Below are 22,118 nucleotides of genomic sequence, written 5' to 3'. Positions count from 1 at the left end.
AATTGCTGTGCTTAGATTACTTAGAAATAATTATATAAAAATCACCACCAATCAGTTGCACTTGCATTCAGTAAAAAAACCAAGTGTTCTTTTTGGATTGGGTTCTTACTACTTCTCCATTTTAATTGTGCACATAATTTTATAGTAAGTACCAGCAGCACGTATATCCAAACACTTCAGTGAATTACTTAACAATGTATTATCTAAAGCAAGAAAGTATTTTTTTTTTTTTTTTTTTGGATAAGAAGTTGCTTTCTACCTGTTGTACAGTAGTCTTGTTGCATTAAAAATGAAGTTGTTCCTGAAGTCTGGTTTCCCCCCTGTTGTTTTATCATTAACTCAGGAAAACATGTGACTTGATTTTTAAAATTTTCTTGGTGTGAAAGATGACTTTACCGTTTGTCAAACACAAATGGTTGCTTATCGCCTTATCTTTTTGTGTGCATGAGATGCCTGAGGTATTAAGGTACTGAGTAATTTTGTCTGCATTTCTTTTTTTATTTACATAGATAATACAGTTTTTCAAGGGTGACCAGCAACCACCATGTTATATAAATAAAATAACCTTGGTTTAAATTTTAGGGCAACAGAATTTTAGGACCTAAAATTGACACGCAGGACCAATGTGGTGGTTGCATACTCAGCCAAAGATTGCCCTAAAATTCGAACTAAGGTTTTATTTATTTATGTATATGTTGTCAATCATGTGCTGTATCTATCTATAGAGAGAGTGTACATGGTTGACAACATTCAACTATTTTTAGTGCATGTTCAGTAGTATTTTGTTTGGTTTATCTTTCATTCTTATTAGTATATAAAACATATGCACAGAATATGTTTGAAAAAATAAAGACTTAAGAAGTCCCACTATGATGGCTGTAGAGGGCACCAAAGACAGAAAACAACCTCTAAACCAGTTTGTTTGGAAGCACAAGTGGATACTTGTTTTGCCAGAGTATTCTAGGAAGATTTACAGAGTAAATTCCCTAGAGCGTGGGTGACAGTGGTTTGTATGTATTTATAAATATAAAACATATACGTGGTGCTCAGCTGGGCATCAAAACCACTGGAGTATTTAGGAGTTTAAAATGTTTTTCAATGACCCTTCTGTCCCTGAAGAAAAGAGGAACATCCAAGGCCACTAAATATTGGCTAAATTGGATCAAAGGAGAATATGAAGGGATGAGTTTTAGCTGATGAATCTTGAATCTCATGTGGTGTATGAACAGAATGGACACCATCACAGCCTCAAAGAATATTTTATATAAAGAAAGGAGGTTGGCCCCAGGGGGACACATACTGCTGGGTACAACTAAGATGCCACATATTGTGGTGTTGATTTTTGCTAAGAACATCTTGTTTCATTCTACCTAATTGATACTTAAATGGGTTGTTGAATGCTCTGCTGCTTTTACCAAAACAGGGAATTGAATAATGCATAAAAATAGCATTAGTGTATGTAAACCAAACTGATCACTCTTAAAACCAAAGACAAGTCATATTTGTTTTTCAGTCAGAGGCAGTTTATTTTAAATGTGATTTGATTTACATTTATAAGCAGCTTTCTTGACAGGAATTCATTAAATTGCCTTCAGTTCTAAAACAAACCTCTGTCACTTTCGAACTTAATGTACTTTGTCCCCAACAAAACATATGAAAATATAATTTAAAGCACACTTTTCACAGACACAGTACAATACATTCACTATACACAGTATAACAAAATAGTCCCATCTTTACCTGTTTAATAATACTGTCACAATGAATAGGTAAATAGAAACTGGAATTTCATTTTGATAGTTGAAAGGAATTTACATGCAACAATGACATTTTATGACTGTTTAGCTGTTAAACTTGCTTATCCAACCTGTAGTTTCTTGCAGTAGGAGCTGAGACAATACTTGCTCTCCAGACTTATTGCCAAAGCTATAGAAGAAATGGCCAAATGGGGCTTTTATGTACCAACCAATTGATTCTTATGTCTGCATCATCCTTTATACCTAATTGAAATCATTGTATTGTACAACCACTGTTGTCTGTTCAAGATTGAAATGGATGGAATATATGTAAAAGGGGAAAGCGTTTACACTTTCAGAACCCCTAAGTGAGGATTCAGCAGTTCTAAAAGGAAGTTCATGCATCTAGTTCAAAACATGTTGAAGGCCAGCAATCATCTTTTGTTTTTAAATGGAGAGGCTGTTTCCCATTTGTCTGAAAATCCACACCAGGTTAAGGAAGAAGAGAAATGCATTTTAAATACATATTTTTTTCATGGGAAATAAGCCTCAATTTGGGTGGGAAGGGGTTGCATAAATAGGCTACTGGTAAGCTAAATTGGTAAGCTGAGAGCAAGCACTTGTGAGAGAATGCTCAAAGCAGGATGATAAGGTAAGCAATAAATATTCAGTTATGGTCCAGACACTAAGTTATTTTGTGATGGCTCGTTTTAAGTCGGTCTTTGTCCACCTCCTGCAAGAAGCATTTCATTGTCATAAAGGCTCATATGTTAATTTTCAGCAAAGCGATTTGTAAAGCTAAACAGACATTTCCAATCAGAATGCAGTGACCTACAATAAGAGGCAAAAATATACAAAAAAAAATCTTAAAATACAATGAACATGAAGGAGGTTCAATAGAAATTCCCTTAACGCAAATCATGTACCTCCTTAAAACATGCTTAGGTTTTTAAAAAAAAATTATTTGCAACCACAGGCACATGCTAGTACAGTAGTTGCAAGAATTGGCAACACACAAAACATAAAATCTGTTGGCAATAGAGAACTACAAAGTGCTTTAAAACTTCATCTGAGATGAAGATATAATTTTCTCTCACACAAATTTGCACTTAAGTATTTCCAAGTGTCTTTCTAACAGCATAATTCAGGGGAAAATATTTAGTTGGACTTGGAATCTTGGTCCTCAAAAGTCTGATGGGCATGAACTTAATATGACATCTTGTACAAAAAAAAAAGGAAAAGTAGTAGTAATTCCTAACACTAAAGTGATTGTTTACTAGTTCAAATGGCAAGATTTTTCAGCATTACAAGAGGGAAAAAAATTGCAAGATAATATAAAATACAACAAGCACACCTTTTATGTATGTTATTTAAGTATGAAAATATTTTTAGCATATTATGTTAAACATTCTTTCTTATTTATATTTCCAATACCTAAAGACTTGCTACCCCACTGATAACTTCATTACATAAGGCATGTTAACCAGGTTGACAATGTTGGTATTGTTTTGGTTTTGTACATACATTAACTGATGTGTTTGAAAGTCTTCAATCACATTACAATCTTGAAATGATGTCAGTGCCAAGCTTCCCTCCCCATACTCATATTTAACACTGCAGTACAACTAAATATGCAACACCCCCTATTTTTTTTAATATTTTTTTTGGGAGAAAAATGTTCTGAAGAATCTATAGCTTTTTAGCACCTTATCTCAAAGTAATGAAAATGGGTATGATGATTACATGTGCAAATGTACAAAATCATTAACTCTACAAAGATACATCATTCCAAAATTACAGAAAAATTTAAAGCATGCATTAAATTTTTTAAAGGGTTGCTGAATGCTTCCCCTGAAAAAGGTGGCTGTTTTCAAAATCAGCAACTGCTGGTGAGGATTTCTTGGCACATTTGTGACCAGCATGTTATTGCTGCATCTTCCTGATAATCTCAGCAGACACTGGGGGATGGAAATTGATTGTGTGGTGCCGCAGGCCCTGAGCTGTCTTGTAACTCTTTCCACAACGACATTTGAATGGTTTGCGTACACGGATCTGTGTTCTGTGGCCATTCTTGGCATGGTACTTTATACCGTTCACATTCTGAGAGAGAGAGTGAAATATTAGTTGTCAAATGGTCTAACAATGTTTTTGGCTTCCTGTTATAAAATAGAAATTGACTATTAAATTATATGGGACAAAATTGAACAACTATTAGGAACCATCTTAGGTGTTCACTTCAGTGCAAGTACTTCTCTTATTCATTCAAGATGTGACTAAAGGCCGAGTCCTAGGAATAATTTTGTCTTATATACACAACAGCAGGTATATACACATACAATTTTGTTCTATATACACAACATCATAACCTTGGTAACTCTGTTTTCTATCATTTAAATGTTGACATTTTCCAACATACTATACAGTAGTATCAGAAATAATATTCTACGTTTCCTGACAGTTTCACAGTGGTGGTTTTTTTTTCAGTGCTTCTGAAAATACTCTTAGATGCAACTCTCACATTAGCAAAACAAGGGCAGTAGGCTGACCAGGAAGTGGCACTTGAGTATCCAACAACCTTCTTTCAGAAGGTTTAGGGTAGTTGTCAGTGTTATAGGGCAATATCTAGAGAATTGGCTATACAAGTAACAGTCACTTTCATGGAGAACTTTATAAACAGACAAAAGCTCCTATCATTCCCCAATATCCATTTAAAGATGCAAATAGTAGAAGAATAACCATGGTATCTAGACACATAGAGCAGGAGAGTGGTTTTCCATCACTGCAACTCAAACTGCATCTTCTCTGAATTTCTAGATTTCAAGGGTCTCCAACACTTCTTGTTTACAATAACATACATGTCAAGTAAGGGCACAGCTAGTAAGACAGGAATATCGTCAGAGATTCCAGAACACTACTGAACATTGCTTTTTACTATATTGAACAAAGCAAGACGGGCTTTTCTTTGGTATACCTGAGCCTACTAGCACAAAAAACATGAGCTTAGTGCATGAAAACTAGGATCATTCAGTCCTCTGATCAAGAGCTGGTGGGCAACTTGCTAGTAACACCCTTTAATAAAGCAGAATTATAGTGGCCTGGTAGTATTTTGTTCCCCTTACACAATAGCGTCATGCTGGCAAAACTGCGGTTCCCAAGCCTTATATGGCTCGCTGACACGGTACTCTTTGGGCTTCTCTGCCAAAGCCATGGCCACTTCTCCCTGAAGGGGCTTGGGGGCTGCCAGGGGTGGGGGCTGCAGCCACGCTGCTTTCTCCAGAGAGTGCTCCCTGTGGGGAAAGCTGGAGCGGGTTGACAGTGCAGGGGGTGGTGGTGACCTCCAATCCAGGTGGCTTAGTGCTCCATCCCCCACTCCACTCTCTGGCTTCAGTGGAGGATCGGCTGTGGCTCCCAGGGTGAGTAACTCTAGCTACCCTGCAATAGAGGGCAAGCTGGGCTTCTATGGATGAAAAGCTCACCTTCAGTTAGATGACGGTAGAAACTGGTGAAGCTCAGAAAGAGCTGAGCAATTCGTCTAGCCAGAAATAAGTGCTTCCCTTCATTTAGTATCCTTTGCTGTGAACCCTCACCTGCAGTTAGGCACTTAATTTTGGTTGCCTCAAAACTCTTGGGGTTAAAGCACTCGTTGCTGCAAAGGCAGATGAGCATTCAAACCCCTACTCCAAATCAGGCAAAGCAGAAATATATTCTTGAATCTGGTATCCCAGCTGAGTATCAAACTATTAAGTTCTGAGGTGCACTGGGGTGAACAATCTCTCCTCTTGAAGCTACTTAAAGTTGTATAAATAAATATTCAGTAGGCCAGGTCAAATAAAAGAAAAAAGACCAACTGCACAGAGCAGTAGTCCTAGTATTTATATAGGATGGGGGAAGCAGAAGCTCAAGTATCTTTTGCAGTCACTACTTTCACAAATTGCAACAGCTCCTACAGGAGAGAGCTGAGCCTTCTCCCGAGCTGTGGAAGACCCAGGTTCAAATCTCTGCTCTGCTTGATCTAAAGCAGGAGTCAGCTCTAGGCCTTATAGGAATGTTTGCCCAGGTGTGGGCAAAACAGTGGATCCAGTGGGCAGCTGGACTCCATTTCCCAGCCCATGTTGCTGTGGCCAGTTTCCATTGAAACCCCAGTAGTAGCAGTGCAGGGCCCAGCAGCACTGGCAGGGCATGCGGTTGGGCAGGGAGCTGCTCTGGAGTGGGGGCTGGGGTCTTGCAGTGGTGACAGTGTGGTTCGGAGCTGGGGCAGAGCCATCATCCGCTGCTTGCACCCCCCCCGTCCAAGGAGTGTGGGGAGCGGGTCACAGCTCTGCCCTGGCTCCAGACCCACTAGTCTCCATGGAAACGCTGGCCCTGTGCTGTCACTGCCACCCCTACTGGGGTCTCTGTGGAAACCGACCGCACCAACACAGGCAAGAGCTGCTGGGAAATGGAGTCCACCATGGGCTTGATCCGGCCAGTGGGCCAGGCTTTTTCCACCCCTGCTCTAGCCAGTAGGTTACTGGCTTCTGAGGAGAAGGACAAGTACATGACTCCTGTGCAGGTAACTTCTGCTTTAGGTGTGCTCAAAATGTACTGCAGGATTGAGCCAGGCTTGTAAAACAGACATGGGGGTATCTAAGCCTTCAGGTTAAGCTAGGGCGCTGAATAGCATCAGTACTTAAATGGCTTTCCACATCAGTGGAAACTTATGTGCCTACAGTATTCAGCAGTAGTCAAAAAATGATTTTAAGGATGTCAGTGGGCACGCCTATGCAAGACATTTACTGTGGAGCTGCCTAATTAGCTCTGCAGTAAAGTCTCTCTACATGCGTTGCCCTATTAGGCTGCAGTAAACTAATGCTGCCATAGGTTATTACTTGTAAATACAAGTACTATTCTGATGTGGCATTATTTACTGCACAGCAATGCATGTGTAGACACTGATGGAGCTGGTGGGGGCATGAAGGTGCTTCAGTGTGGGGGCTGCCTGCCAGCTAGCCCCACACTGATGCACCCTTATGCATCAGCCAGCCCCTCCACAGCATGTTTAATGGGGTTGGAGCAGCCCTGGACTGGCAGGCTGTCCCCCCGGACTCCCTGCCAGCTAGGACTGCTCCAACCCAGCTCAATGTGTTGCGGTCCTGGGCACACATGTAAACACAACACCCAAAAGCAATAAACTCCAGCACTATATGTGTCAGAGTTTATTGCACCACATTAATTTCATGTGTAGATGTGCCCAGTGATGCCTAAATTGTGGATTTAGGTGCCACAGAAAAAGTCAGAACAGATTTTAGCTACTGCAGGAAAGTAATCAAAGTAAAAACAAACAAAGCAGCCAGCCACAACTTAAACTCATTTTGGAAACTATAGTAAAGTCCAGAATAATATGGAAAAAGGCCTTTCCCTTTTTTAAATCAAGAAAATCTTTGATAATTATGTATACTAAATAGCAAAGTGTTTGGGTAAGGGTGGTATGGGGTTTAGTAAAATCTACAGATCATAAATACCTTCAGTTGGCGTGGCAACATGATCATTTACTGAAACTTGTTTTTATTTGCTTGACTGTTTGTTATTGGCTTCTTTAATGATGTAATTTGAAACACCATGAGTACATACACATTTGGTAAAAGAAAAGAAAGCAGAATAACCCACTCCAGGCAGATAAGTGCTAGGAAATTCCATCTTGAACTGAGCTATAGGGCTAACTGGGTTATAGAAGGTTTAAAATATAGTAAAAAGCTCAGATTTTGAGAAACCAGTGTAACGTGAAACTTGATCTCCATCTCAGCCTAAAAGAAAACTGTTGTTAGAATTACAGTCAGCTCTTCAGCAGTTTTTCCATTGCACTAATGTAAACACTTTGTTGTGTGTCTGGGTTAAGTTTGTTGAGGTATGGAGGAAAACATTGCTAAATCCATATATCACTTTTACTGCTCTGGAAACTTGGGTTGCTGATTATATACTCTCGCACATAGCTGAGAAAGAAGGCAACCGTGTAGAGAGACATGTAGGAATCTTAGATTGGCTGAAAGAACAATCGAACTGGGACCAGAACAGGAAATATGAGCGATTCTACACATCACTGGTGGTTTGTGTGAGTGCAGGGTCACTTTACACAGTAACACTGGTGAGGCTAAGGCATTAAAATTGCTACAAGGTAAAAGTAATTCAATAGTTGTGTAGAAACATAAAGATATTTGAGTTTGCTTTTTATTGTTTGGATATTTCAGGATGTTCTCCTTATGCAAATAGTGAAATTTTTAAAAGTTACTTCTACTTGTCAGAAAACTGATTTACTACTTTAGAAAACTGATTTGCTGAGATGCCATGTTTAACAGGGACAAGACTAGATAATTCAGGATATCTCCAAGTATATAAGCCTGGGCTGAGCTTGCTTCTACAGCAACATGCTAAGGCTTCCTTGTAAGCCCGAGGAGGCACAGGCCTGATTCCTCCTCTCTATCCACAGCACTGGACTTGTTCTTCCTTCCATGTCTTTCCCCTCCAGTCACTGTTTAGTGTTTCTTGCCATCTAACCTTTCCCATACTCCTTTGTTCAGAAAACAGAGTCTGTTAATGCCCCTGTCTGGACTACTCCATGGCACACCCTCTTTGTTGCCCTCAGGAAGGCCTAGGGCCATTCTTTAATCGCCTCCCATCAGCTCTGGGCTAGCAGGTTGGCCAAGCCCCACTTTATGTTCTTTGAAAGTGCCTCAATCTTTCTCAAGCTAATCAGGCAGCCGCCATCAGTTTCAAGAGAAGGTCATTGCCTTTCCCAACTTCAGGGAGTTCTGGCCAGCAGATGTGCTACTGAGCCTCACCTTTTATAGGCAAGGTCTACAGAAAGCATGCCCCCTACCAGGTACTCTCTTTGCAGTACGTAATTTTTACAACATAGGTAGGGATTACTCAAGAGCAAGAGAACTCTGCTTACTAGGAAGGGGTTTCTTATCTAGAGATTAGGGGTGTGCAAAACGGGCTGTATTCGATTTGGATTCGGATTCAGCCTGAATCAGGGACAGTGATTTGGATCACTGTCCCTGATTTGATTCACCGGATCCGAAGAAGCAATGCTGATTTGGAGAATCAGCAATTCGGCCATAGACACAGCTTTAAATGTTTTTCCTACATACCTCAAGGTACCAGGCATGGCTCATGAACGCTGTGATGGTGGGGCGGATGGAGCATCCCACAGGAGTGCGGGGAGCGGGGCCCCCGCATGCTCAGCAGTGAACCCAGAAGTGGACCAGTCCACTTCCGGGTCTACCACCAAGCGTGCAGGGGGGCCCCCCCTCCACCCCCCAGCTCAGTGATTTGCTGTGGGGGGGACCCAGGTGCCCCCCTGAGACCCAGGAGGCATCGGGGGGCGGGGAGCGCAGGGAGGCCACATGCGCACTCCCCGGCAGAGCTGGAAGTGGACCAGAACTGCTTCTGGTTCACTTCCAGGTCTGCTGCCAAACGCGCTGGGACCCCCCGCCCCCATGCTCCCATGGGACACTCCATCCACCCCAGCATCTCAGCATTCATGAGCCACCTGGTACCTAGAGGTATGTAGAAAAAACATTTAAAGCTGTGTCTATGTCTGAATCGTCGAATCTTTCTGAATCTCTCCAAATCAAATCAGCGACTGAAGCTTCGCATAGCCCTATTACAGATGGTCCCAAACAAATTCAATTACAGATTCCATTGGCACAGGGGACATAGCTAGACTATGGGTTTGATCTCGATCTGTCGTGGCCAGTCCACATCTCACCTCTGTGGCCCCTTGTTTCCCCTCAGTCTCATGCTACATGAGGTCTCTGTGACCTTCAAGGCCTCCCATTCCACACAGCCACATCCTAACCACCCTGCTGCTCCAACCACCCTTATTCTCTTTGCCCAAGGCCCCACATCACCCTTTGCACTGTGCTGACTTCCACTGCAAACTCATGCTGCTTTCTCTACCCTGATAGTCCCTGCAGCCACTACAGTCACCATCCTGTCCTAAGCCCATTTACTGCAGGCTCATAACCCTTTACTTCCCTTCTCATGTTCACTTCTGCTTCCCGCTTACTGCTGTTCATTAATACACATAACTTTTATGCTCTATGAAAAAAAATGTATAAAATTGAAACTTTCACTATAAGAAATAAGAAAATGTATCTAATAGTGTTGGGGTGCTGCTGTAGCCATGTTGGTCCAGGAAATATGTCAGAGGCAAGGATTTTTGTGGATGATACCTTTTTTTGGCCTAACTGCATGGAAAAATTGGCAGTCTGTTTTTCATCTTTGTTGAGCCTGGTTTTTCCTCAGACGTGAAAAAGAATGCAGTGCATTCAAAAGCTTGTCTAAGGGCCTTGTTATATGTTAATTTTAAGTGGCTCCTGGAGGTCTTAACACCTGGATTGTCCACACATTATCACCTGAAACTAGTTTTAAGCACTCTAGGCAACTTAAAAGTTACACCACTCCAGCCTTGGTTCATCTCTGATAGTGTTACTGACCTCATGTTACACTAACATGTAGCCACTCTAGGCTACACATTAGTGTAAACACCCCCACTCACCCATCTACCGCCACTGACCTGGATTGGGCCCACTGCCTCTACCCCACCCTCCCCAGATCCCCACTCACTGTCCCCCTGTCCATTTGTGGCTGCCCATGCTGTCTGTCCCAGGGAAAACAGGCATGGAAGGGCTAACCTGCCTACCTGGTTGCAACCACCGCAGCTGCTGTTCTCTTCCCTGCCTGCTTCCCTGAGACAGAGGGCATGGGCAGCCACAAGGTTGGGGAAGGATGGGAGCTGGAGAGCAGAGGGAACCCCAGGGGCAAGGTGGGAACCCCGGGGGGAGAGGGGGAGCCTGAAATGGGAGGCAGAGAGGAGAATGCTTATTCTTTAGTCCTCCAGGCCCCTGCTGGCCTGAAAGTGTGACTTCTTCAAACTCGAGCTAGCACTAACACCTATCAACATTTGAGCAGTTCATGTGTAACAAGGCCCTAAGCCAATAAAAGATATCAACTACAAAAACTCTTGCCTCTTGAAATGTATTTGAGCAACTTTAGTCATGAATAGGTCCCCAAAACTAATTTAAGGCAATGATTAAAATTTAGACCAACCCTCAATATGCAGGCCTTTCTGTTGAAATAAAACATGTACATTCATGGGTTCCTAACAATACGCAGCAAATTCCCACTCTGGAATGATATCATCATGTCATATGTACACTGGTAAAACTCTGGTATTTGTAGGGAGACAAATGAGAGATTGTTGAAAAGAACTCAGTGTGTGCATTGAGAGGTTGTATGTTGGAAGTGGAAGGAGTATGTTGTGCTGGTAAGTCAGTGCATCTGCTTTACTATGACATTTGAATGGTAAAAAATTGAGGTTGGCCTGGACACGGATGTTCCTTTAACTGTTGAGTTACTGGATTTTTAGGGATTGTGTTACCAGGCAACACATAAGGAACTTTAAGTGTCAGTTCTATGTTGTCATTATGTAGACTGTGAATCAAAGAACATGAGACAGACGCATAGTTTTAGAACAATAGAATTTATCTATTACTATATAAAATATAGTTGAAATGTTTAATTTGTTTTTTAACAATTTTCCATATAGGTTCCTCTGTATAAAATATATTGTTACAATTTCCTTATCCAGAGGTAGCCACCATGTTACTGGAACATCAGTGTCTGAATTTAGATGGCTGCTAACAATCTAATGAAAAATGTCAAATACATATAAATTCAGAAATTTCATCTATAGCGCACCAAAAATCTCTGCTGCATGTTCTCTGGCCCCTAGTACATATAACTAAAAATAATACTAATAATGGAGATGGATTTTAAATAGAAAATTATATCCAGAGTATCTAGCAATCAGTGTTCTTTTAAATATCTTAGCCATTTTAGAAATTACACTAACAACAGGCTTAAAATCCTGTTAATAAATGTAGGCTTCTATTTTAGAAAGGCTTTTGGATATTGTACTAAAAAAAAAAAAAAAGGTTATGCCAGAGAATAGAAATTAGAGGCTTCAATAATACTTCAGTGTATTGGTAGACAATTTTACATCTTAAAAAAAAAAGAAAAACTGCAAAATGTTTTGCAGCAACATGTTTATGATTCACTTCTACTGGGGTGAGTTTAGGAAACTGCCAACTGATAACAACTAGTCTGAACTATATAATCTTTGGTAACAGGGAAAATTGGGCATTACTTTTGGGGAGAGAAATATATATTGGGGATGTTTTAAGTGTGATTGAACAGAAGGACTTGATAGTTATCTGGCCTGTGTAAAGATGTTTTCTTACTAGAGCTTCCATCACCTTCTCTACCAACTTCTGAGTATTTGTTACGCCTATTTTTGCACCTCTTCTATTTCATTGCTTAATGACATTAATTACCCTATTGCAGACACTGCACCAGAGTCCTGTACGATGCCAAGCCAAAGGGAGCCTTTTCCCTGACTGGGTCCTGAGCATAACAAATAAAACTACTGCAATAATAATACTGCAGCAAATAATGTATTTTTATAAAACAAAGCTCACATAAATGCTGGGCAAAAGAAAGGCACTGTCTTCCCTACCCCCTTCAGCTGTTATGTGGCCCTGGTAAGTACTGTATGTGCATTCAGTGTTCTTGTTTGTAGCTACTACTGTTTTACAGCCCTCTGTGTGATTACCCAGAGCCTCCAAAAAATCCCAGCGCGTACTCCTTTGACCACAGGCTACCGCAGCAGGCTCAACAAATAATTCTTCTGAGTGGGAGTTAAACAGAGGAAGGAAGATGAAGGCAAAACTCAGGGAAGGAAACAAAGATAAAACATACATACACATTAGACCAAGAGGAGAAAGGAAGAAACAGAAGTGACTAAGGGGAGAGATGAGGTGAGACAGAAATGCCTTTATGCATCTGAACTACACAAGAAGTGAGTATTATTTTTCACAAAATACGGTACTACTTATTTGCTGCTTTCTCTATTTGTCAGCCTCTCTATGGGTCATTAATTTGTTCCCTGTCTGCCTGTTCTAACATTAATCGTGTGCAAGACATCCTTTAGACAGTCTTCATGCATTTGAGATGAAGGTAGCAAGATAGCAGAAGCAGACAGGAACAGCTTGCTTATTTGGGCAATAAAAAGACAGAGGGGCTGGCAGTCAAACAGAGAACAGACAGGATATAGCAAATTACAGGGTTCTCCTCCTAGCTTTTTCCATTAAATAAACATTTTCCTCAATGCATGGATGCCCTCTGGGAAAAGTGACTCCTAACAATCACTATGGCTTGTTTGCTTCCTGAGCTAAACATTGAGCTTTTATTCCTCACCCTTCCTCTTTATCTCAATCCTTCCTTAACAAAAACAGATTAATCTTGCATAATACAAACATGTCTGCTTGATCACACTTGAATACGCCAAAATATGTTTCCCTCCCTAGATGATTTGCTTTCCCTGTAACCAAAAATTATATAGTTCAGACTAATCTCCACAAACTAGACTTGTGCATTTAACTGGGAAATACACACACTAGTTTTTTACTTCTGTTTTGTAGCTAGTACTTCCACTAGTGTCTAATCCTTGCATAGCTTAGTATTCAACTTGTGCTATGGCTTTTCTGGCAGTTCAGAACAACTGAGGAATCAGATGCACATTTTCAGGCACCACGCATGTTTATGCACACTAGTTTTGCTATCATCAGGATTTATATGCTTCAGAAGATTTCTGATCTCCCTTCATGTCTTTCATCTTTCAGCCTTTTGTTCCTTTAAAAGATCTTATTCAACAGTTCTTAAAGAAATGAACTGTAGACGGGGGATCCTTTCGGCCTGTCAGATTTTAAAAGATTCTCCAGTTCTTCAAAGAAATGTTTGAAAAGCAGCTGACGTAGAGAATCCTGCCCACATCCCATTTTCACTTCGTAGCATCAGTCGTATTACTAAGGGACTTTGCCTAAAATGAAAATGTCAAAATTCATCAGCTGCTGCAATAATTAGTGTGCAATGATATTCCTTTGTGTGTGATGTCAGAGAAATCTCCATATATGCCAAATGATGTTGCAAAAAGAGGTTAGGGCTTCAAGAGATTTTACTTCTGCAAATATATATACATATCCTTTGTGATATAAGGAGAGGGAAGAAAAGGAGGAAGAAGTAGTTTCTTGGAGCATGTGCTATGCAAATCTTGCAGTCAGTTCCTGTGGACAGACTGCTAGATAGACAAGTCATTGGGGGTCTGCATTGAGTTTTGTAAATGCACGTTAATTTATAGAACCAGAGCCTGAATGTATTATACACAGACGTTTCTATGATGTAATAGCTTAGCATTGCAAGAGGAGGTCTTTATCTTCTCAGAAGTTAAATAGGATCTTCTGCATATCACCTGTAGTAGTAAATACATCACTGGCAAGCTTTCAGTTTAGTTAAAAAAATCTATAATAGTTCTTCTACAGAAGAGATCCATTCTAGCATTGGTATAAATAAGTTTTATATGGAATATGTGCAATTCCATTTTACAGATGATTCTTTTGGTATCATCTTGCAAGTTTTACAATAATTACTATGAATACGTAGTACTAAGATATATAAAATCAACAGTTTTGAATTGTATTTAGAACCTCTCTCGATTTAACTGATAAAGACCAAAATATGTATTGGTTTTGCAGCTAATATGAAACAATGCTGAAATGTTGTAAAAATTAATATGAAAAAATCTCAAAGGATACAATATGCTCTAACAGGTTCTATCCTCTGACGTACCAAAAAGAATCAAGTCAACGCTCACCTTATATCTTTTTTTACATCCAGGAACAGGGCAGGCAAAAGGCTTCTCATCCCCTCCATTCATACACATTGAACTAAGGATAGCTTCAGAGCTGATGGCGCTTTCTGTAGTCCATGATTCGTCACTGTCTGATTCTTCATAGTCTACTTCTTCCTCATCATATTCACTACCTAAATAGGTTGGTGAGATAAAGCAAGACTAAGGTAAAGTCACTGCAAAGCAATTCATATTTATTACATGGTTCCCAGTGACTTACAACTTTCTTTTCTGCATTGCTAGAAGACAGGTATTTTTAATTCCATAAAGCTGTCCTTTATTAATATAGCACCTTCAGTGGCTAAAAAAGACACTAGTGATGTCTTCATAAACAATTAGCTGCAGGGGTCTAAAAGGTCTAACTATGAATTGGTTAAAAACAAAATTTCACTACTTCACAAAGAGAAAGATCCCTCCCCTGTCCCTCCAAAGTCAACCTGGAAAACTTGCATTTTTCTCTGATGTAAAGCTGATTTTTAAGAGCTTTCCTTGATGCAATACAATTCTGAAGAGCGTAATTCTACAGATCATAAACAGTGTAAAATAATATGTTGACAAGTCCTAATGCATTTACTAGCCCATTGGAATTAATAGGAATTATAGCACAACATTAATAAGAATTATATTGTAGCCATTATAGTTGTGAAATTCATTCCCTCAGGTGTGGGAATAAATTGCATTGTGTGGCTGCCCTGACCAGACCAGACCAGACCAGACCAGACCACCAGACATTCCAGATAGGCGACCACGGCTGTTTGAGCAGCTGGTGCCGAGTTTATTTATTTTGTTAAGATTCCAGTAACTATTAATAAAATTTGGTGAAGAAGTTAAATGCGAAACAAGAGAAATTGGGAAGGCAGGATTTCAGCTATAAAAAGTAAGTACAATAATAAAGGGAAAGCCCTGGCTGATAAAGGCAGTAAATAAAAATAGAAAGAGAGAGGGGGGAAGTTTGTAGGGGCTTCTATGGTGTCAGCAGGAGGTGGTGCTGGGGAAACAGCATTTCCCCTCCTATATTGCTGCCTCTACCTAGCCCAGTTACAGTTTTGTCCTTTCTGCTTGCAGAGATGACGATTGGGCTCCAAGCGCTGGAATAATTCCCATTGTTCAAGACGGACTTTATAATTTTTATACCACTCCTTTCAGTTGTTTCCTTCACTCGGTCTGTGTGTACAATGTCTGTAAACAGCTCTGTAGTCTAAGGAGAAAATGCAGACAGAAAACTCATGTTTCAGTGTCTGAGTCTTCATTTTTTATTTCATGTGAAATTAAATACACACCTATAGATGGAAATTTTTCCTGCTTGATTTCTTTCACTTTTCCTTTTCTCACTCTCTCTTAATCTACCCTTTATTCATGAGTAAAGATGCGTGTCAGCTGGTAGCTGTAAGTACTTAGGGATACTGAGCTTTAATCAGATATTGTAAGTTAGCTCACAGATGTCAGGCTCTGCTAGTTTCTTTCCTGTGGTTTTCATTCGTACAGGGTGGTGTGCAGATGAGGGGAGATGGATTGTTTCCCACCATTAACGCATATAGACGCATACATACACATTCACTCACTCTGCAAAAACATCTGGAAAACTCACCGCTATTGACTGCAATTTCTTATCCCACACAGAATAATTGAAAATCAAAGCATGCATTGTTGAATTTTAAAAATATTTTTGAACTTTAGGAACAGATAATACGAAATAGTTTGTTATGCTTTGTTTAAATATTTGGATTACTTAAAATCACAACTGGTTATATTTGGATGGGAAAAAATCCTTAAGATGCTCCTTTAATTTTTGTTAAACTCATCCAATTTTTTTAATCAAACAGCTAAACATTCAGTAAATAAATCTGTGTGCTTTTAAAATTAGACAGCATGTAAAAGATTTTGACATTGACAGTTTTTCCACCTTTAACCTTTTAATGATCCCTCACAAAAAAGACTGAAGCTAGTAAAATATAAAGTAAAAGAAACCTGTTCTACAAACAGATCTTTTAACCCCAAACAGAAGAAGTGCCAGAGTTTGTGAGGAACTTCAGTACTGCTACTGATTTCATATTAAATTTACTCATATACTGCAGCGGTGGACAGCACTATAATACCCTAAGACAGAATCCATTATTAGAAGAAGGGTAAAAAAGGTTTTGTCTTTTATCATTACAATTCTGCCTTTTCCACAAGACATTCTTTAATTCTTCAGGAACTAGGAATATTAAATTGCCAATCCTGCAAATTTATGCATGTGCAAAATTTTGCTAAGTAATCCTGTTGAAGTTAGTGGGACTACTTGTAGCAGCCAATTTAAAAAAGAACAAACATTTGCAGGATCAGGTCCTAAAAGAAAATCTTGGTCATGTCCTTTTAATTAATTTGCCTGATGCAGAAATGTAGAATGTTATGTACACCAATGAAAGAGAATGAGAACAAAGCATAAACAGATGTGGCAAGTTGTTAAAAATATAAATGAATGGTATGGTGATTTTTGTAAGTCATAAGTACTATTTCAAATATGACTTGCTGGATAATATACAAATTCCAGAATGTTTCTAACAATATGAAATACTCTAAGGGTAATATTATTTTACTCTAAATTGGTCCATTGTGATGCTCATCTCATGGAACCCTGGTGCACTAAATGATTAATTAAAAAAATACCATAAGATCTATTTAGGTGGGTTCTGGTATAAATGAAATGTAAGAACTTATAGCTTCAGAAATACTGCCTGCAATTAGAGTTTATCCTTTCCATAATTATGGTGTTTCAGTTGCCTTAAAAAAACTACATCAATGTAGTCAGCATTTTAGCTGATTCCTCATCCCTCCAAATTTCATTTCCTCACTTGTCAATATCTAATTGCAGCAGCCCAAGAGGAGCCTTGCCAGTCTTGCCGATTGTATGAAAAACAGACTTTTTTAAAACATATAGGTTGGCTTTGCCATAACAAACAGGCCTTAGATGAAGTATTTTAATTAAGTACTTTGAGTCTTAAGATCCTGGCTTTGGTTAGTCTTTCCCACGCCGGCCAGAATTCCATCGCACTCAGTTACCACATCAGGTGTATAAACTGCAATCTGATCCACCGGCTGCTGCTTGCTCCTTCTGGGCGGCTTGCCAACATACCGGCAGTGTGCTGAAGGGGAAGCACACCGCAGCACACTTTGATCAAGATACTGAGTTTGATCTTGGTTGGTGTTTTACAATAACATACGCATATTACACACACACACACACACACACACACACGAAAACCGAGCATGTATTTATTTGCCCCGAGTCAGACCACAGGTTGCTATACTTCTCTGACTCAGACTTGAAAGGACTGTTTAAAAATTGCTCACAGAAACTTAGCTGTGCTATAATTTAGCTTTGCACACAGCAAGTGAATGTTCAGGTGGGGCATGTTGTTCTTCAGAAGACTCAAGCCAAGCTGTTAGTGGAAGGTGTGTGTTAATGGGCTTACCATTTCTTATGCTGCTTAAATGGGAAAGCTGATTAACTGCTCCAGAGACCAGTACTCAAAGGAAAATGCCAGGAATAGATTTCAAAAGTCTGGACAGAAAAAAACCACAGAAGCATTTTCCAAAATTCCAAAATATACGAAGAAGGGTGGGGAAACACTGACTGAGAGATCTATATGTGAGCAAAGTGACAATACTGTCTTTTTATGTAACTTAGTGTTAATACCATAAGTAGCAAGAAAATGATCTTCCTTACCTATCACTCTGGCCATACTGTGCCCCTCCCCAGTCCGTTGCTGGCCCCCTCCTTTAAACTGCATCAAGTTTAATCTTCATGCTTTATTTTTGAGATGCAGCTATGGTGAGCTCTAACATAGTTTACACTGGGAGCATCTACAAGAGACGCTACTGCGCAATGGTTACTATGTATTTATTTAGTATTTGTATGATCAAATACTAAATAAATGCGCAATAACCGGAGTTACTGTGCAGAAGCACTTGTGCATGCCTTTTTAGTGAGACTACTGCACAGTAACCTAATAATAACGTGCACTAGTGTATTAGCACTGTTGGTGTTGGGATGTGCTATTGCACATTATTCAGCTACTGCGCAGTTAGTTAGCACTGGCAACTTTGTTGATTGTTTCTCTCTCCCAGACCTGCCAATGAAGGCAGTGTACAATTATAACGATTGATAATAGGTAACAGCCTGCTTCTCTTCTAACTGACCCTATATGGTCTCCTAGGACATGCCTTTTGCCTTGCAACATTCTCCCAGTCCCAGGTTACAAAAGTATTTTCCCTTCTCTTCATTCCAGTTTCCCACCCAAAACACCTCTCCTGTGCTGCCCACAATACTCTGCTACCATGCTGCCAATCAGAGAGTACTTGTAAGTCAAAAAGTACATAAAACATTACTCATTTTTCTGGGCTTTCTCCTTCCTCTGTTGTGACGTCTCGGGGCTCCATTCCACTGACTCAGGAAAAGAGGGGAGACCCCTAACCCTCCTTGGGGAGCCACCCCAAGTAAGATGTGGCCCAAGGGCAAAGACAGCTCCAAATTGCCTCAGCGTAGTCACATGTGTGAATGAATACAACACAGACAAATGGTCACTCTTTGCAATAAATATGTGGTCCACTCATCAATCCATTTTTCAGTGACAGTAGACATCTTTTTAGTGAAACTAATAATTATTGGCAGTTTATGTCCCAGTACAATTTCAACTAATAGAAAAACACCTACTCTTGTAACCAGAAACAGTATACTGGGTCATAGACTCATGGAGAAGTAGGAGTGGAAGGGACCTCCTGAGGTCATCTAGTCCAACCCCCTGCCTGAAGCAGAATCATTTGAGTGAAGAATCCTAACCAATTATTTACATTTCTGACTCATAGTATATCTGGATAAAACTAGGTAAAAGCAGCCTGCATCCTAAAAGTTTGTTTGCTGAAATCAAACACATGGTTGAGAAGAAGAGAGCTGTGGTTAGTGCTTGCACATAGTCTGATAAAAAAAGAAAGCAACGATATCCTAATGGCCCATTCTTGCTCTTTTTAAATCCAAGAGGAGTTTTGCTATTAACTTCAGTGGAAGTGGGGTTGGGCTCCAAACAACTGCTTGAATTCTTTATTCTCCAATGGATATAATCAATAGCTTGCACTGCTTGCAAGGGAGATATTGATTGTTTTACAGACACTAAATCAGCATGGATTCAACAGGCCAGATTCAGCTTTTCAGTTCCACTGCTGTAAATCTGAGGGAACTTAATTTACTTTTGTGAAGTTTATTTGGTAGTAATTAGGACCTTTTAGTGAAAATAATAATTGGCACTTTATGCCCTAGTAAAACTGGCCTCCCTTTTGCGTGTAAATGCATGTACGTGTGTATGGGCATGTGCATGTATGTGTGTCTGTAGGACCACGTGAGAAAGTGATTCACAAAGTCTCTTTTCTTAACTGTTTGCATGAAAGCTTAGTAAGAAGTTTCCAGCAGGTGCACATCATTTGTAGTTACCCAACTAGTACTGGTTCCCATTTATACCTAGACTACTGTATTGTGTCTGGGAAGAGAAATCATGAACCTAAAAGGTGGTACTAACAAGAGAGAAACAATGTGTTGCTATAATTAAGAGCATTAATACTGCCACCCCAAAAATTCTCCTCTCTATATACAGTACATACTGTAGTTTAAGAATGATAACCTCCAGTTCAGAATAACATCATTTGTGTCACTGATAGTTCATGCCAGTTCAATGGTCTCTCATAAAAGCTCAGTTTCACACACTGTCATGTGTGGGACTTGCAGTTTGTGCTTCATAAAAATGTTTTACGAGAATGCTTCTTATTTTAAGCAGCTCATTTTTCCAAATTCTGTGACAGCTTCTTTGAAATAGAATGTAGTGAACTATTTTTAATGGAATGTGAGTTTTGGTCTAACAATAATATGATATATGTTTATTGATTTGTTGAAGTTTTTATGTATCCTTCCTCTCTCTCACTATACCCCATCCCCCCACTTCCCCACCCCCCGCAAAAACAAACCCAGCAGCAAGGAGAACACAGTTCCATACGCAATATTGATTACTTACTTAAGAATACACTGAAGGGCATTTCAATTCATTCAAAGTACAAATACTCTCCCTCCTGTGTATAGTACAGGCAATCAATGTTGGAGGCACTGGGGTGTTAAATATTCTCTGAGTTTAGGGTGATAGCTTTTCTGCCATAGGACTCTGGCAGAAGAGAACCAGTGATGCTAGCTCTAGACTGCCTTTTCTTGGCATAGACCAGTATAGAAGACAGCAGGGCAGGAGAGCGCCATGGCCTTATCACTTGTGCTCTGGCAATCCCAGCTATAAACCGGCTCCTGCCTTCTTCCCATGCCCCCATCAGCTCAACTGAGGAGTACAAAGCTACCTTTGTCTCTAATCCTGTCCTGCAGATTCTGATAGAGCAGAGCCCAGGTAGGCCTCTGAATAAGGGTCCAGGCTAACAAACCTGGCTCATACTTGGGATAATTTGTGCCACCAGTGGAACATGAGAGCACTTTCTTTCTTTTAGCCTACATTTGTCAGCAGGTGTGAGAGAATTATGGCTCCTACAGTGATTACAAAAGTAGAGAGCTGTATAATCAGGAGGAGATACCATTAGTATGTAGTCATATTTTGCAGAGCTTCAGGGGGTTTAAAGGGACCATCCATTTGCATCACAGCACATTTCAGATGGGGAATGGAGTGTGAGGTGTCTTTCAGCATGTTAATATGTCAACTTAAATGCATTTTTGTTTGCTTTAAGTATTTTCACTAAGCATGTCCCATGAGGCATGCTGTAGGTGGACTACATAAACCAAGATATAAAAAAATAAAGCATACTTTATAAGACCGTTTCCAAGTGTTGTTTTATGACATATAAACACCCCCAGTTTTCCTCCTTTTGAGTGCAGGGAGGATTTGTCTGTATATATTATTAAACACTCACATAACAAACTTGATGGCTAAGAAGGCTGAATCCTTTCTCTAGAGAACAGACATAGCATGCACAGTGCAAGCTCCACCCCCCCATCACTATGTCTCAGTCTCATCCTATAGGGATTAGAGATTAGTTCACTCATTGTGCTCACTGAATCATTGGAGCCTTTGCTGAGACTACACGTAAGGGTCGTTGGAATTACTGCTTGTCAGGTGGATCCCTGTTTTCTGGTAAGAGAACTGAGGAAAGCAAATCACTCATTCAAGTTACTAAAGAGTTTTCAAAATTATATCAACTTGCAGTTACAGACTTGCATACAGGATACAGCGGCAGGATGCACGTGGCATCATGCCGCTCCCGGGGCAGCTGCAGCAGGGCTCAGGGCACAAAGCCCAGTGCACAGCAGCAGCCACCTCTGTCCCACCCTCAGATTGTGGGGGGCATGTGCCTCTGCTGGGGTGCGTGCAGCAGCGGGAGTCTTCCTGCGCACCTGGATGAACCACCTGGCCTGGCTGAGGCCCCACTCACCTGGTGGCAGGGGGCGCAGAGGGGGATTGTCCCACTCACCCACACCAGTGCCAGTGGTAGGGGGCACAGATCAGCCCAGCAGCAGGATGCATGTGGCACTGCGCCACTCCCAGAGCAGCAGTTCTGCATCTCAGTCGGGGGGGGGG

The 22,118-nt window shown here is 40.4% G+C and overlaps 1 protein-coding gene and 1 long non-coding RNA gene across 3 annotated transcripts in view; one reads left to right on the top strand and one right to left on the bottom strand.

Annotated features, from left to right (window-relative positions):
* Nucleotides 1-766: 766 nt before the first annotated feature.
* JAZF1 (JAZF zinc finger 1) overlaps nucleotides 767-22,118 on the bottom strand; it is a 268,598-nt gene continuing 247,246 nt past the window's right edge. Inside the window, exons 4-5 of the mRNA XM_025207420.1 lie at nucleotides 14,488-14,657; nucleotides 767-3,836 (exon numbers count right to left, since the gene is read on the bottom strand). Of these exons, the coding sequence (XP_025063205.1) occupies nucleotides 3,660-3,836; nucleotides 14,488-14,657 (347 nt within the window). The 3' untranslated portion in view covers nucleotides 767-3,659. The remainder of the gene's footprint in view (nucleotides 3,837-14,487; nucleotides 14,658-22,118) is intronic.
* Nucleotides 9,277-16,155, top strand: LOC112550748. Of its 2 annotated transcripts, XR_003094719.1 has the most exons (5): nucleotides 9,277-12,319; nucleotides 12,435-12,636; nucleotides 14,511-14,690; nucleotides 15,185-15,400; nucleotides 15,589-16,155. It is a non-coding gene; the product is annotated as an uncharacterized LOC112550748 (long non-coding RNA). The 2 variants fall into 2 exon arrangements; XR_003094718.1 differs by having other exon boundaries at nucleotides 9,277-12,636.

Source organism: Alligator sinensis, unplaced genomic scaffold (assembly GCF_000455745.1).
Source record: "Alligator sinensis unplaced genomic scaffold, ASM45574v1 scaffold29_2, whole genome shotgun sequence".
NCBI lineage: Eukaryota > Metazoa > Chordata > Crocodylia > Alligatoridae > Alligator > Alligator sinensis.
This window is presented reverse-complemented; position numbering and strand designations above follow the sequence as displayed.